The sequence below is a fragment of the Amblyomma americanum genome, chromosome 9, assembly GCF_052857255.1.
Source record: "Amblyomma americanum isolate KBUSLIRL-KWMA chromosome 9, ASM5285725v1, whole genome shotgun sequence".
Taxonomy (NCBI): domain Eukaryota; kingdom Metazoa; phylum Arthropoda; class Arachnida; order Ixodida; family Ixodidae; genus Amblyomma; species Amblyomma americanum.
In genome coordinates, this window is record NC_135505.1 from 137,806,678 (window position 1) to 137,823,471 (window position 16,794).

General features: G+C 48.2%; 1 protein-coding gene across 1 annotated transcript; it reads left to right on the forward strand.

Annotated features, from left to right (window-relative positions):
* Positions 1-271: 271 nt before the first annotated feature.
* Positions 272-15,920, forward strand: LOC144104556 (D-beta-hydroxybutyrate dehydrogenase, mitochondrial-like). Its single transcript, XM_077637643.1, has 5 exons — positions 272-757; positions 6,621-6,827; positions 8,693-8,875; positions 9,638-9,770; positions 12,943-15,920. The coding sequence occupies exons 1-5, from the start codon at positions 553-555 to the stop codon at positions 13,310-13,312; spliced, it is 1,098 nt and encodes a 365-aa protein (XP_077493769.1). The 5' UTR covers positions 272-552; the 3' UTR covers positions 13,313-15,920.
* The last annotated feature ends 874 nt before the right edge of the window (positions 15,921-16,794 follow it).

Here is a 16,794-nt window from a genome sequence, read left to right on the forward strand (position 1 = left end):
TTTTTTTTTTACCGCGTCTCGGGAGAGCGTCGTTGAGTCAATAAATAGCTAAATGAATAAACACTTGCAGAAGGGCATTGCTAAAACGGCCATTTCTTTCCCTTCAAGGACTTACGGAGTGACGACCGAGAAGATATATCAGCAAACGCCGAGAAAGGGGATCCGTGACGCGCGTCAGGTTGCGGAGGGGGGGGGGGGGGGGGGACGCACGACGATAGAGCGCGATGGCGAGAGGTGGCAACTGCTCAAAGAAAGTCGCCGAATGGGTGCGACCTCTATGAAAGCCGCGCAGACTGGAGAAGCGATTTCGCTCGCTCTTGCATATCCTTTTCATGGCTCTTAACCAAGCCTTGATTGCAGGGTCGCTCTCCATCGGTTTCCTCTCGGGTGCCTTTCGTCTTTCCTGTTGACCTTTCACGCATTATTTTCGTCACAGTTCGCTCTTCCTTTTTACTTTTTACTGCATCTTTTCTATTGGCCCGAGACGCGTCTTCTATCTCGCAAGTCTCGAGAGAGTTTCCCTCACACTCCTGTGCTTAGTAGAGTGCGGACATGCGTACTTCTTGGACGCTGTTTGTGGCGTTTGCACTGCTCTTCTGGAACGCGTGGGATTACGTGCCGTTACTTACGCGAGTTGGAAGCACTGTGGGATCCATCGGCGTCATCCTGTTGGCGGCACACTGGCTTTCCAGGTTCGTGTGGAAGAAGCTCTTTGTGAAGCAGCTGCCCAGCGATGGAAAGAGTGTACTCATTACAGGTGAGTTGTGCTGCAGTAAATCGGAAATTCAGTGTTCCACGCCGTGAGCGGAAATGAAGCTAAAAGTCGCGCCTGTTTACTATAGCGCATATGCACACACACGGGCAGAGAGAGGCAACAGGACCCGCGCTAGCGCTCGCGAACGCCAAGCAGCACACGTAATCGGCCCCAATATTGGACATAGATTGGCAATTAACGATCATACAAAGGACCAATGCAAGACCATCTTTTTCCAATATTGGCCCAATATTTACCCAACATTGGGCCTAGCGAATGGCTAGGCTACGGATTAGAGTTAACAAGAACGGTCTGTGGATGTATTAGTATGCTGCTTATAGATATATACAAACTTGTGATCTTAATATTCGCGGCTATTTCTTTTCGCACTCAAAGGCTGTCAAACTTGCCGTCATATATTAGGTTTGCGATGATTTGTACCAAGGAATAACTACAGACTGCTTGGGTTAAGTACTGAAAGACGCACTCGGACGACCGATGCTACTGCTCAGCAAATTAGCGAGCATAATCCTTTTTCTGCTATGGCTTACATTAAGCCGTGATGAACTACTCGTAAAAAAGAGAGTGTTATCATCAGGCTATACTTCTCTCAAAGGGTGAGAATACTTAAGTGGAGCATATTGGAAAAAAGGAAAATATTTGATAAGCGGCGGCACAAACGCAACTGGGAGAAATCACGGTCAGAGTTTTGGGATGGATAATTGCCCCAATTCAAATGGTTGTCGGCAGAAAAATCACTTGGACGCCCGTGGTGTAAAGCAGAATGCAAGAACAAAATGTACGCTTCAGGCTGTCAGAAAACCGCCGTACTCTAGCTGTAAGGTAGGTAGGTAGGTCTCAAACAATGCTGGCGCATACCCACTGCGGGGTAGTGGCCAAGACAAAGGCGGTTAATTGCTGGATACAGGAAAGTTTTGACGGGAAAAGGAGTGGTAATAGCATGTTCGCTGATAGATTGGAAGACGCAAAGGACAGGGGTCCTGTTAACTAGGAGATCGAAGACGGGACAATGGCTTAACGTGCATAATAGTATACAATGTCTGTATATCTTTTAATGTCGTACTGACTGAGAGCGGGAAAAAGAAAGGAATGGGAGTCGCTGTGTTTCTTGAAGGAAATTTTGCACAGCAGAGCGCACACTCCTGTCGCTTCGTCCAAGCAAAGAAGCGCCAATGGAAAGAACAACCGCGGAGGACACAGGCAAGCCCAGTTGATGAAATGGAATTTGCAAAAGACGCCCCCTCAAATGAGAGAAGCGGCGGCAGACCAGCAGGATGTGATCTATTGTCTCAGGTTCGGCACAAAAAGGGCACAGTGGGGAAACAGCCAGGCCAGATTTGTGGAGGTAGAAATTCAGAAGGGGAACCCGGCAACGCAAGCGCGTGAAAGAGACCTCTAGTCTGCGCGAGCGCCAGTCTTTGCTACTCCAAGGATGCAGAAGGTGCTGATATTCGGGAGGTGATGTAAGAGCTTGGGCAGAAAATTCCTGAAGCAAATTCCTAAGGTACCAGCTATACAACAGTGGCGGAGACCAGTTTTTTTCTTTGCAAGGCCAGATGCACAAAAACGCACCCCGAAATGCTGCGCTGGTTAGAGCAACTGATTGTCGCCTGCCCGTTACTGCGACAAAACACCACACTTAAATCAGCACGCTTGGGAATAATTAATGCACCGCACCTTCGGCACCACCTTGCTCGCCATAGTGCGGACTACAAAAATGCTCGGTGTCGTCAACATGGTCGAGTTTTAATGCGCAAGCATGCACTACTTCACAGCGTCAAACCCAGCCAGGAATCTTGTGGCTTGTATGAACTTGAGGGTGCAGAAATAAATTATATATTGCCGCTACTGGGTTTTGAACTTGCGGCTGCGCGAGCAGATTAGCTTCGCTGGCCACTGCACGATAGCACTATGCTATCGGCGCAGCCGATCACGCCTCGTGTTAAACTGCAACACACTCTTGGGTTGTGCATTGCACATCGTCGTCTTCACATCAGCTTCCATCTGCGGCGCGAACAGATCAGATCAGCTTAACCTCGATCAGTGCTTAGCATGAGCTTAATATCGCCGCCAGACGTGCCGACGACACAGCAAAGCAAAACCATGAGCCAACCAGGCTAAACACATGCTTTCGCACGTCTACTAGGTTTAGCTACGTTAAAACCGTAGCACTTTTCTGCTGTTTTTTTTTCATCTTTTACACTGCTTTTCGATTTGATTCCCATGTCAGTCGTTAAAAGGGACTTAAAGTATGGCAACAGAGTACGAGTAATAGCTGCTCCGCCTTATTGGGTTTATTGTAATTAGTGAACGCCAACTTGCCTGCCTTTTTGATATGTCCTTGCATAAGTGTTGGGTAATTGTTACGCAAGCCGTCAGGTCGTTTGCCTTCACAGCATCACCGGTGGAGAGGGCGACAGAAGGTAAGCGAGGGGCGATCGCCTGTGACGATCGGGTGTGAGTTTCAAGGCTAGGGGTTTCTTGCCATGCCTCGAAAGGAAAGATGGCAATGAAAGAAGACCGGCAGATGTAACGATAATTCATTCGGAGTTCGCCGATTCGTATCAGTACATCTCAGTCTCCCCCTCCCCTCCCCCCCCCCCCCCCCCCCCCCCCAGTATACTGTGCGAAAATATAAGGCCAATGAAAACGAAAGGGCAGTAAGGGATTCTCAAAATGTAAGCAAGGTATCAGACGTACACATCAGACTCTTGGTGTCTCAAGGCTAGCTCAGGACGAGACACATGTCGACGCACTTTAGCGTTCGCCCTTAAATTTTGGCATCTTATCAGTGCCTTTTAAACTCATCGTTTCCCTTGTAACCGCTTCGTTTTTGACACCTCTTCAAAACAGGGACTGTTCATGTGGTTACTAGCATTCGGAAAAAAAAAAAGCCGGACCTTCAACACAGCCAGAGACGAAAAGGTAATTTAAGCACAGAAAGTCGTAAAAGTCCCCTCGCGGTGTAGCTCGGAAAATCCCACACATAGCCTGCTCTGTCGCCTAGACTCGCGCATATCGCAATCGACATTGTAACGTTACGATACTATGTGCCAGGGATACGCAATGCTATAGGTAGAGTAAGTTGAGAATTCGACTTTAACTGCACTAGGTTACGTTACAGAACGATTACAAAATGCGCAGGGGCTCTTAGCAAAACGGAAAAATAGACGCTACATTCAAAGCAGCCAAACCAGTATCTCACTCAAAGCAGTCCGCCACGAGTCCAGAGAAATCTTTTAAGCTAGTGCGAAAACCAGTTAACTAAGACTTTTGAAACCCGTTTAAGAAACATATATATGTATTAAATCTAAACCTGCCCATCGCTGAAAGAGATGCAGCGAATCTTCAGCGGTTAAATGTGCCGTTTCGAAGTCTCCTGTGTGCCGAACGTTCTATCAGTGACAGCGTTTCCAACAATTAGTTAGCTTGATACCAATAACTGAGAAGAATACCATGATTCGAGCCAAGTATAAGGAAAACGGTGTAAAATTACTGCCACTTACAATGCCACAGCATGCTCCCAATTCAACACCGATCAAATTTTACAAAAAAGGACCTTTCTCTCCTCCTGACTCATGAGCGTTTTTCTGAAGGGTAAGACAACGCTTACATTCCAGCGAATAATAGCCGAAATTACAGTTCTAACCCTGACGAAACATGGGAGACACGCGCTAACATTGCTACTAACTAAAAAAATGGCAGACCACGTGCGTGTAACAAGTGCGTAATTGTCAAACTGGTGCCACAAAGTCTGAATAAATAGTAAAAATAAAGTTCGAAGGCGGTCTCAGCGGAAAACGCGCAACAGTGCAAGGCATATTGCAACAAGTTGAGTAGACAGCAGTTGGCTTAGATGCACTTCTCAACCATGTTTTATTTCCGCTAGCGTTGGCAATTCACCGCCTGTGTAAAGCGAGTAGCCCGCTGGTGTCAAAGGAAGGAAAGAAAGAAAATGCGTGCAAAAGCAAAGGAAGACACGGAGAGCTGGTGTCCGCACACTGCTTTCCTCAGGCGTAGTCTTGTCACAGGACCATCATGTCCGCCGCAAGCTTTACTATGTTACACAAGGCGCTACAAAAATGTCTGGAATGACTCTTCAATATGATTCGTGTCGGTGACACCCAGAAAGGCATCGGGCCAGACAGGAACGGACGTTATGTAGACAAAACAGTGAGGCTACTGATATGGAAAGAATCAATGGCACTGAAGAAGCGCGTCTCTCAAAATACCGGCACTCACTGCTGCTGCTATATGCTCAGGAAGGCTGCAGCCCCAGGAGAAGTGTGCACCCAGGAGAGCGTGCGAGCTTGCACGCTGACTATGACCCGGGAGGACCAAGGGCACGTGAACTGGCGCCATCTGTTGGCCGTTACTCGCGACTAGTTCGTGTGTGCGCTTTAAAAAAAGAGAAAGGCTTTCCGGTTTTTCCGGCGTACTAGTACGTGGCTTGTTATGATGCGTGACTCATCGCGACGCCATCTCGTGACAGGAGGCGGAAACATTGGCTTTTCCTGCCGCCGCTGGACCGGCTCGGCCCAGCAACGCCCGCATCCTTGTTATACCTGCTTTCAGGCCGTCATCTCCCGGTCATTCAGCGCCTGAAGAACGTGTTGAGTGAGGGCCGCGAAAGTGAAACTATAGCCTTACATGAACGCCAAGGATGGTGAGTGCAATTGGAGGAAATTTTTAGGCCGTCGCCTCACCGGGCATGCTATCGCTCGGCCGCAAAGGCCCAAGCAACTTGCGGCAAGCGATGAGCTTCCAAGCAGCACAGGTAATCGGGCCAATATTGGAAATGACTGGTTTTACTCTAGCCCAACGTAGGACCGGCATTTGCCAATATATTTCCAATATTGGGTTGATTAGTTGTGCTTCTGGGGAGAAACGGTGCTGCGTCGCGTGCCTGGCCGCTCGGTTCCATGTGCAGGCACCGACTTAAATCACATCTTAGCTGGTGCACGTAGTACGCCGCGTCTGTCGCCGTACTTAGCATGATGTTCCCACTAAGCACATTTTTCGTAACCGTTGGTCGCGCCGTCGGCGGTGCGCTAGCGACGGCATCTGCATACCGACCAGTTCATCGACAATCGATCTGCCTAGTGTGACCAGACCCTAAGTATACCGACGGAAACTAACGTTACCGCTTTCGGTTTTACGTCGCCTGTAACTTATATACGAAGGTCGACTGCTACTCCTATCGCCCTCGAGAGTAAAGGCGACAAGAAAACTCGCTGCCGGCATTGCTGCAACGGCAGTAGGCGACGTTGCTCCGTGTATGCCCTTGTGACGTCACGAGAGCATGAAATATGGAGGCCGCTGACAGATGGGAGGAGTTTCGCGATCCCATTTTCGAAAGCGTTTTTTTTTTTGTATATACAGCGCGTCCAGCACACTCAAATTGTGGGTACAGAATCTTGTACTATTTACGGAAGTACCAAACTTCAGTGCGTAGGAAAACCATGCCATTGTCCCTTTAGTACAATTTCATTCGGATGACTGCTCATTAAGCATAAGCAACAACAATTTGAAAGGTTACTGTTACGTACGGGGCGCAAAAAATAATACAGGCCGGCTGAGTCTACGTGTACCAGGTGGTGACATCCACAACATGCGTGCATCTCCAGTCAATTCATTGTTTAATTATGAAAACACCGCGCAATTTTCCCGTGATATTGCCTCGATAAACTGCCGCAAGATCAAAGTTTCATAGTTACTGCTTCATACATCTTGCACTTTGGTATTTGTTTCACACGCTACCTGGCATATGTAACGCACCATCCAGGTTAGTCCAGAATTGAATTGTGAGCATTCCTTAGACTAAATTAACGTAACCTTTTTCCAGGCTGCGACACCGGTTTTGGACACGCCCTCGCCGTGCGACTGAGCAAAGAGGGCTTCCTGATCTTCGCCGGATGCCTCAACTCCCAGGGTGATGGAGCCCAGGAGCTTAGAAAGCTGAAGAACGTTCGAGTCCTCCAGCTGGACATCACCCGAGACGAGCAAGTCGAGGCAGCCCTTTCGAGCGTCAAGCAAGAGCTGGGCTCCCGCGGTAGGCTGCTTTGCTCCATTTCGTATCGTTGCACGCGGTAGTCGCTTTTGAAGAGGCTTCGTTCCATACAGGCTGGCATTTACGACCGAGTATGGTCGCTTGAAGGCAAGGTTTCTTTTACAGCCAGCTGGGCGACGTATGCGGGCCCTATAAATGTAGCTTTGGAACGTTCGCACACTTGAGGCTGTGGGTACCTAGTATCAAGAAACTAGGAAGAAATGAGAGTACGTATGGATATGACATTCACCTCCCATTCACCTCCCATTGAACGTCTCTACAGAGGTATTAATAAATGGGCGATGTAAAGAGCATTCTTTCCAACACTGCGAGCTCAGAGCTCTGCAGATTAATTAACCACCTCCTGTCCCTGATGATCTCGACAAAGGCATCAGTTAACCTTTGAACTTCCCTAATTAGACGTGGCACTGTTCCAACACAACCGGATTAGAGCTCCTAGTGTAATCGGTAACCCAACAGCTGGAACATGCTTATTAACATCCCTTGCTGCATGCTGCTTGAACTGGTAGGTCATTTAAATCATCTTTTGAGAGACAGGGCTTTTCCCATTCATCTGGAAAGAGGCCAGTGCCATTCTTATATCCACACGTGGATGACCCATCTTCACACGCAAACTTCTGCCCCATTTCGCTCACTTCCTGGTCGGGAAATGTTATGGAGAGTAAGAGAATGATGCGTATTTGCTGGAGGGGCGCTTATTACACGATAAACAGCCCCCCCCCCCCCCCGCGCACACACACACGCACGCACACGCACGCACGCACACGCACGCACGCACACGTCCACGGACACGCACACGCACACACACACGCGCACACACGCACACACACACGCGCACACACGCGCGCACGCACGACTTGTTGGCTTCAGAAAGCACGTATGAACCCAGGATGTCGCTATGTAGTATGCCCAAAATGTGCGCTATGCACTACGCCCAACAGTGTAGGCTCGTTGCCAACATCCCCTCCGTGTTGGGTAGCAACCCTACCACGCCGAGTCTGAACTCACCGACTAGAGACAGTGACACAGACCTCAGTTTGGTTAATAATTGTTTTTTTTTGGAGGGGGGGGAAAGAAATGACGCAGTATCTGTCTCATATATCGTTGGACACCTCAGCCGCGCCGTAAGAGAAGGGATAAAGGAGTGAGAGAAAGAAGAAAGGAAGTGAGAGGTGCCATAGTGGAGGGCTCCGGAATAATTTCGACCACCTGGGGATCTTTAACGTGCACTGACATCGCACAGCACACGGGCGCCTTAGCGTTTTTCCTCCATAAAAACGCAGCCGCCGCGGTCGGGTTCGAACCCGGGAACTCCGGATCAGTAGTCGAGCGCCCTAACCACTGAGCCACCGCGGTGGGTCCTCAGTTTGGTTTGGTTTCGTTTTCATCGGGGGGGGGGGGGGGGTGGAAATGGTGCAGTATGTCTCACATATCGGCGGAAACCTGAACCACGCCGTAAGGGAAGGGTAAAGGAGGGAGTGAAAGTAGAAAGGAAGAAAGACGTGCCACAGTGGAGGGCTCTGGAATAATTTCGACCACCTGGGGATCTTCAACGTGCACTGGCATCGCACAGCACACGGGCGCCTTAGCGTTTTTCCTCCATAAAAACGCAGCCGCCGTGGTCGGGTTCCGACCCGGGTACTCTGGATCAGTAGCCGAACGCCTAACCACTTAGCGCAATAAATTGTTTTCTCTCTCTCTCTCTCCTGCTGTCCACTGATTATTCATGTGCCCTTTATGAAAGTTGTTCCAGCTTCTTTTCAGTTTCCTAACTGTCCAAGCTCTAGGTAACAAGCCCAAAGAAAGCCTGCTACCAATTGACGGTCTCTCTTCTACTAATTTCGCAGTTCTCTGGTCTGTCGTCGCCAACGCTGCTGTGCGCACCAATGGCCTCCTGGAGTGGGTCACGATGGACAGCATCACCAAGATTTTTGACGTCAACGTGTACGGGACGCTGCGGGTCACCAAAAAGTTCCTGCCGCTGCTGAAGAAGAGCAAAGGACGGATGATCGTTGTAACTAGCCCATTCGGTAAGCATCGGGACATCGGGTTTTGCTTGACTTTTTTCCCATTGCTATGAAACTTTGGCTCGATCAAGGCACTTATTTCTTACTCATACTCTAATTTAAGTCATTTGCATTAAAGCACAAAGAGGAAAACGAGAAAGCTGACTGTTGCAGTTAATCCACTTCCGGGAGCAAAATATTCATCATAAGAATTCTTCCCGTGCACTTTGCATACTGTTTCCATATTCTTCGCGCATTTTTCTATGCAGCAATTTTCTAATGCAGCTGCCGCCGCGGCGGCTGACTGGTTATGGCGCTCGGCTGCTGGCCCAAAAGACGCGGGTTCGATCCCGGCCGCGGCGGTGGAATTTCGATGGAGGCGAAATTCTAGAGGCCCGTGTACAATGCGATGTCAGTGCATGTTAAAGAACCCCAGGTGGTCGAAATTTCCGGAGCCCTTCACTGTGCCGTCGCTCATAGCCTGAGTCGCTTTGGGACGTTAAACCCCCGTAACACATAACCCGCAGCAATTTGCTGAGATTTGCTGCATCATACCAGACAGGTTATTAGAAAACCAAAGGGGATCTCGAATTTCAACCATCAAAAATAATGATGAGGCGTTAAGCATCATAACGGACGCCCTCCCTGAATTTGTATTTAACGTAATCTACTAGAAATGTGAGCCTAATATGCATGTTAGAAAGTAAAAGACGTCTTCTAAGAAAAAAAAAAGTCTTTATGAATGTAAGATGGGCTTGCTGTTTTCTACCTTTTTTTTTGTCGCAGGGCACATCACGATGCCAATGGCTGTCCCCTACTGCATGACAAAGTACGCCCTGGTATCGATGGTCGAAGGGCTTAGGAGGGAGTGCCAAGGAAAGGGCGTGGACTTCATTGCTGTAGAGCCCATTGCATACAAGTGAGTGTCCGCTAGCACTGCAGCTAACATCCCCGTAACAGGCTTGCAGGGCTTGCTCTTTCTTTAAGGCAGCTGTGCATTCAACGGCTGCGCTAAAGCTTTTTTCAGCAAAAATTTTGCGCACCAATTTTTTTTCCCCACGATAATGTCTGCGCCATTTTCGTACACGGACATCATTGCACTGTTGATTGTGAGCGGAAATCTGTGCGTCGAAATTCAGGGCAGAAATCGGTTCACCATTTATTGTCGGCTGACATCTGGGCACCTTTTCTTCCACAATCAAATGTGGGCACGACTTGCCGGCCTCAAAAATGTGCGTGCATTTTTGTTCGTATTTGTTCCAAATGCGCGCATTGTTTCAGACCGGCGGAATACAATACGAGAGAACTTTGTCAAGCCCAAGGGGTTTCGTTCTAAGCTCTGTAGAGGAGTTCGAATTGAGTCATCCGTGGAAGTCGGGCGTTTCAGAGCTGTGAGGTCGAGTCGCTCTTACCGTAAATAGGTCTGGAAGGCTGGTGGTGAGTGAGGAGCCACACCGATTGACCCAGTTGAAAATACCATGGATTCCTTACTCTTGACGAAGGATGTGCACTGCTTCCCTTTAGAGCGGTGTTCACTTCATCGCTTTTGCTGCCGAAACGATGACACCGACACTCACTTGAGCTGTTACCCATGCCCTGCATGAAATGACGATGTTACATTGCAAGATCACATGATCCAATGTGATATGATCCAATGGGGACATGAATGCAGTATACGACTCGCTGATTGCCCGTTAGTTACGTGACCCATTTACTGAACAGTCATGACCTATTTAATTCTCACTATTAAAGTTGATGATGAAGATGAATTTTTATGGTGCAAGGGCGACTTTGGCCAAATAGCGCCATCCACAAGGTAGTTTTCATTTCACAAGGGGGGGTCAGAGACCCATTTCCCAAGCATTTCACCCCAAGAAGCCGAGCACCAAGCAGGGGAAAGCTTGCACCCATTGTATCACCGGTGGGTACCCGGCGGCACTGGGGATCGAACCCCGCACCTCCCGCATACGAGGCGGGTGTTCAAACCAGTAGGCCACCGCTGCGGTTCACTCTTAAAGTTAACCGACCACCCAAGCGAGCCGCCAAGCCTGCTCAGTTGTGATGTCCTTTCTTATTAAATTAAATTAAATTGGTTTTTGGGGAAAGGAAATGGCGCAGTATCTGTCTCACATATCGGCGGACACCTGAACCGCGCCCGAAGGGAAGGGATAAAGGAGGGACCTAAGAGAATAAAGGCAGAAAGAGGTGCCGTAGTGGTTCTTTCTTGGGGTTCTTTCTGGTGTTCTGGGGGTTCTTTCTCCCTCATTTATTTTACGAATACAGCCAACGCTGAACTTCCCTTAAATGTTTACAGTGAGAACGGTATGTGCCACGTTAAACAAGTTCAAGTCTTCGCCGCCCATTCTCTTCCTTTCTTCCTCTACCCCCCCCCCCCCCCCCCCCCTAGTCGTTCTTTTTCGGTAGTTTTCATGCTGGACGCCCTCTGTTCTGGATGTATCCACCGTGTGTCACGTGACGCACGTCTACCACGCACCCTTGCCCGCTCACCTCACGTCTCGTAACCCGCCCCCCCCCCCCCCCTCCCGATTGGCTGCTGCACACGGTTACTGAACTCTTCCATCGAAAGGCAAGAGAAGGAAAATGAAGGACTCGTTATCACATAATATTTCGATCTTTTTTATTCCTAGCGTCAATAAATGGGAAATTAATATTGTAAGTATACTACCATTATACGATAATTAATTAGAAATTCAGAAAAAATGGCTCTTTTCCTTTTAATTTCTCGTCAGTTATCATTCAGCGATAAAATGATTACGTTATTAATTTCCCCTTGATTTACACACACAAAAAAAGATCGAAACATTCCCTTACACTATTCGTCTCGGCATTCACTAGACAACTGCCGCGGTAAATCAGTGCTCATGTTGCTCAGCCGCTGACCCGAAAGACGCGGGTTTGATCCCGGCCTCGGCGGCCGCGTATCGATGGAGGCGAAATGCTAGAGGCCAGTGTAGTGTGCGATGTCAGTGCACATTAAAGAATTCCAGGTGCCTGAATTTATCCGGAGCCCTCCACTACGGTGTCCCTCATAGCCTGAGTGGCTTTGCGACGTTAAACCCCATAGACCAAGTGAAACCATTCACTACACAAACAAAAAGGCTGTTACTTTGCGTTCCGTCCAACCAGCTAGCCCGCAGCGCTAGCGTTGCGCATTCACTACACCTCCCGCGTGACGCTAATGTAAGCTAATGTAATGTAAGCGCAGCAGGTATCCGGCACCCTTACTAGTTATGAAACACTTGTATTAGCACCAGCATCTTGCACCGCCCTTGCTGTCGTTGAAATTTGCATTCCGCAACGCGATGCTAATGCAAGCTGCTTTTGAAACGAACGCTAGTTTCGTGTGGCCACCAAAGAGCATGCTAATGTGGCGCCACCACCTGAAAGTGACGCCACCGCTGACTATACATAGCATGGTTGCCGCAGGGTCTGCGTCATTCTCCCCGACGTTGAAGTAGACGGCACTGCTCCAGTGAATAAGGCTGCTCAGCGTCTCTCGCGAGTTAGAGAGCGCGAACGTTTAACACGGCTTAGAAATGACGGGCTGCTGAATCGCCGCAGCAAGAGCGTGCTGCAGAGGTTGAACTACGCGCGAAGGGCTTCCGCTGTCATCGCGTGTCAGACCACAAGCGTGATCAATGGCATTTTTGAAGCGATAGCTTCGCTACTAGAGGTAACGGGCTGAGATCGCCGTGTACTTCCCATGACCTTCAAGGCTCAGCCAAGGTCAAGGCTCAGCCAAGGTCAAGCCTTCAATTTAGAAGTTTGGAGAACCATTGAACGGTCAGTGGTGAGACCAATGGCCAAGCCATTGCAAATATCAAAGATCGAGGTCAAGGTCGTTTCAAGGTCGAGGTCAATGTCATCACAGCCGTCAAGGTCACATTAAGGTCAAGTCAAGGTCAGTCAAAATTGGGTCACGTGATCGACTCTTGGCTCGCCGAGGAGCCGAAACGCGGCGTTTACCTGACAGGTTAAACCACCGTGAAACTACCGCTTTTCCCTCGGTTTAACGAAAGCTAAACCACAGTTAAATTTTTCTTTCTTTTTCCTTATCACTCCATGCGCAGGACGGTTATTACGGCCAACCTTGATGCTGTCGAGGCGGTGGAGCAGGAATTGCAGCAGCAGCCTCCAGAGGTGATTGCCGACTACAGCGCGGATGAGATTCAGCGCTGGCTGAAGATACCCAGAATCGCCTACGAGTTGATCGCCAGGGAGGACATCAACGAAGTGGTAGAGACGATTATGAAAGCGGTCCGTGAGACGTTCCCAAAGACTCGCTACATTTCGCCGTTCAGGCTCGGCGGTTTCGTGTACTACTCGCCCATGCTTCTGCCCTCTGAGCTTGCGGATTGGGCAATTGGATCGACCATAAATACGGTGCTGCCTTTCGTGTACCGAATTTTGGGGTACGAATCTACGAAGAAAGTTTCATAAATATTAGAGTATTTAGTTTTTTCTGAAGAATAGTTTTTTCAGAAGAAAGGTGTGTGGTGCTGCGTGCGAGTTTCCGCTCTCAGTCAGAGACGCGAAGACATTGTTTGCTTCTTTATGCTCAAGAACAAATATTTGTATTTACTCCTTTGTGTCTCAGGCTGCATACACAGTGAGCGCAGGTTTGATTGTCGATGTATGGTCCCCGTTCATCTGCATCAAACAATGTGGCCGTGTTTACTTGTGTTGTGGTGTGCTTTAGCAAAATTCAGCATGCCCTTCAATATTTCTTTAAAGGTGCAGCTACATATGTTCGCCCGTAAAACTGGAAGATTTTTATTCCGTGACTGTGCATTTTTGAACTTAGCCTGAAACTGAGGGGGCCTTGTAATTATTCCGAAGAGAATGCTTGTTTTAACGCATTCAGGTATTCGCGAACACATCTAATCTTAGTGAAGACAATCCGGAGGCGCTCGAACATATCTCAATATCACGTGACTTTTTCCCGAAGGGCGTAATACAGACATCAACATCAGCATCTCCTCTCTGTATTGGTGATGACTTACGGTGATGGTATGGGGGTAGGAAAATGTTTTACTATTACTGCAGCGAGGAAGCGCGTTTAGGCAGCCGCCTGTCATCCGTAGGAAAATTGCACTACGCCTTTAATAGCACTTAGAAAGCGGCTTAACTGCAGGAGAAGATCTTTAGCCGCTCTCTGTGAGCGAGCTGCATTATGAAATATGTTCATATCAATATAGGGAATACGATTTCCGAAATAACTACGACAGGCTTCCTCTACCTGTCCACAAGCAGTTTCTACACTTAGAGGAAGAAACAATTTAGAGCACACGATAATCTTGTGTTCAACTGTTGTTGTTTTTTCATTTTTTCATTATTCAGCTGACTCCTCCGTCGGGATTCACGACCGATGCGATGTGGGGCTGCCGTATGTTGTGTCTTGTAAGTTAGCGACTAGCATTAGCCACACTAGCTCAATGACAATGACTAGCTCGTGTGCTTCAGCGCTATTGTTGACGACGCAGAAGGCTACGAACGTATCGCGGGCGGTATCTGAACTGCTGAAGTAGCCATCATCGTAGCTCCGTTTAAATGATTGCTGTGAGTCGCTTTTTTTCTTGCATATTTCTTTTCACACCTATTTCTTTCAGCTTCTTTTTTTACACGCGTGGCAGTGACATAGGCCCAAGTTACCCATCGTGTTTTCTTTTTTCTTCATTCGTTCATAGCAGCGACTCCGGAAGCTGTTCCGTATAGAAAGGGACCCTGAAGATTATTCCCCGCGCTAATTCTCGGCAAAGCTCACCCTATTTTGGGGACTCTCTATAGCGAAGAACAGAGTAATACAGCTATTGAGCATTCACCAAGAGATTGTTTGGAAAATGCAGACAATATCGGGAAGAAAGGAGTTGTCGCTCACTATGATATTCGCCGAGGACTTCAGTAATCACTTGTGACGAAAAGACGAAGTAAGACACGACGCCTAAAGCGGGTCATCACCAGAAGCGGGAAAAATTCTCGGTCTTATGCAATCAAGTGCTTCACGAAGAGGCTTCAATTTATTCGCTTCTTAGAGTTGTCTAATAATTTCGAAGCGGTATAGTCGCTGCTGCGCGATATAAATCAGTATAAATCGCATGGTACAAATTCGGTAGAACATCTGTAGCGTACACGCCGTGTATAAAATGTCACCTGTGAACTAAGTGTAAGGTGATTTTGGTGCGAGTCTTTTTTAGCACACTAATAGACTTTTTATTGCTCACTGCCACGTTTCAAGGTCACAAGTTTTGATAGGTATGCGTGTGGGCTTGTACTGTATATCGCTAGCTTTACTGTTTGCGTTTGGAAAATTATAGTCGGATGAAACTCAAGAGTGTAGCTGCTAATTCGCTTGAAAAGGGGCCCTCCTGACAATAGGTTCGACCGAATGGCATGAAATCGCAGACGACCGGCAGGTGCCTCCGTTAGATGGGGTCGATCATGACGTCATGGTAATCGGTCGAAGCTATTGGCTGGAGGAAATCTATTGAAGGGTATTTGCTGCTTGGTTCTCGAATGTGTCCGTCTATATTTCTAAATTGGGCGTGTGGAGTTTACTGTACATATTTTGCAAGGGAAATATGCGGAGAAGGACTGGACAGGACTTGTGCTCTTTTCCTAGTGGTGGTTGCGCCATATTGGTTTCCCATTTTTTTGGGGTGTGTGGACCTGTATGTGTGCTGCGCCATGATTAGACGACAAAAGGAGTAGCCAGCTGCGATGAATGGTGCTACTCCTTAACACACATTCAAATAAAAGAAAATTAATAAATGCAGATTGTTCTTCAACACAATATAAGCCTGCAGGAAAGAGCTATACACCACTATATCGACTTCGTATTTTGAATGCTGTCAGACTAGCAAAGACTCAATCAGTGAAGCGGAAAGACGGCCATTTTACGGACGTGGCAAAGAAAACAAAATACGGCCTTTTTTTTTTCTTTCATGACAGAGAACATTTCCGTTGGGCACAAAACTTTGTTCCCAGCACTTGCTGTCACAAGTTCCCTTTCGTGAGGAAAATTAAATCTGCTCACAACGTGCTTTCAAACCGTTCAATGCTTTCAGTGTTTTCCCGTTTCTTAACGAGCCGCCGAGGTGGCTCAGTGGTTATGGCGCTCGGCTGCTGATCCGAAAGACGCGAGTTCGATCCCGGCCGCGGTAGTCGCATTTCGATGGAGGCGAAATTCTAGAGGCCCGTGTACTGTTCGATGTCAGTGCACGTTAAAGATCCCCAGATGGTCGACATTATTCGGAGCCCTTCATTACGGCGTCCCTCATAGCCTGATTCGCTTTGGGACGCTAAACCCCCATAAACCAAACCAAACCTTTTCTTAACTGCATGCGTGGTCTCATGCTATAGCGTATACCTTGCGGCGAACGCCAGCCATCCCGCTTACGACACCCTCATAGCCACGTTCCTGTGGCTGATGGCGGCACTGACACCGTATACTATATCGCAGGGTGTGAATGAGAAACGGCGGACCATGATGCGCAGGCCGGTGGAAGGAGAAACAGTACGTGCGGCGAAAACTCGTAGAATGAAAGCGACATGCACTATAGAGTAAGCGCGAGTGACGACCGTTTTAGTTGAAGCTAACAACAAGAAATATACACGGAGAAAGATTGTGATGCACATAGCTTACTGTGGTAATGAAGCAATGGCACGACAGGTGAAAGCAGTGCCCACCCTGTTCATCCTGAAAGAAGTTTCTTGCACAGTTACCACAGAAAAGGCGGTGTATACCATCAGCGTCAAATGACACGCGAAGAGGAATAATTTAGACGCGAACACAAAAACACATAAATATTAGCTGCTGGAAAAGTGATGCAGACCGAGTCAATTAGCCCTTCCACACAGCTATCTTCTCAATAAAGAAGTGAAAATAAAGTGCACCAGTATCCCGTCTTCGAATGAAAAAACTT

Excerpts from the sequence above, each read along its gene's own strand:
- LOC144104556 (XM_077637643.1), top strand. The coding sequence starts at position 553 with ATGCGTACTTCTTGGACGCTGTTTGTGGCGTTTGCACTGCTCTTCTGG. Across the intron at positions 758-6,620 it reads AAAGAGTGTACTCATTACAG|GCTGCGACACCGGTTTTGGA; the intron begins GTGAGTTGTGCT and ends ACCTTTTTCCAG. Across the intron at positions 9,771-12,942 it reads GTAGAGCCCATTGCATACAA|GACGGTTATTACGGCCAACC; the intron begins GTGAGTGTCCGC and ends CTCCATGCGCAG.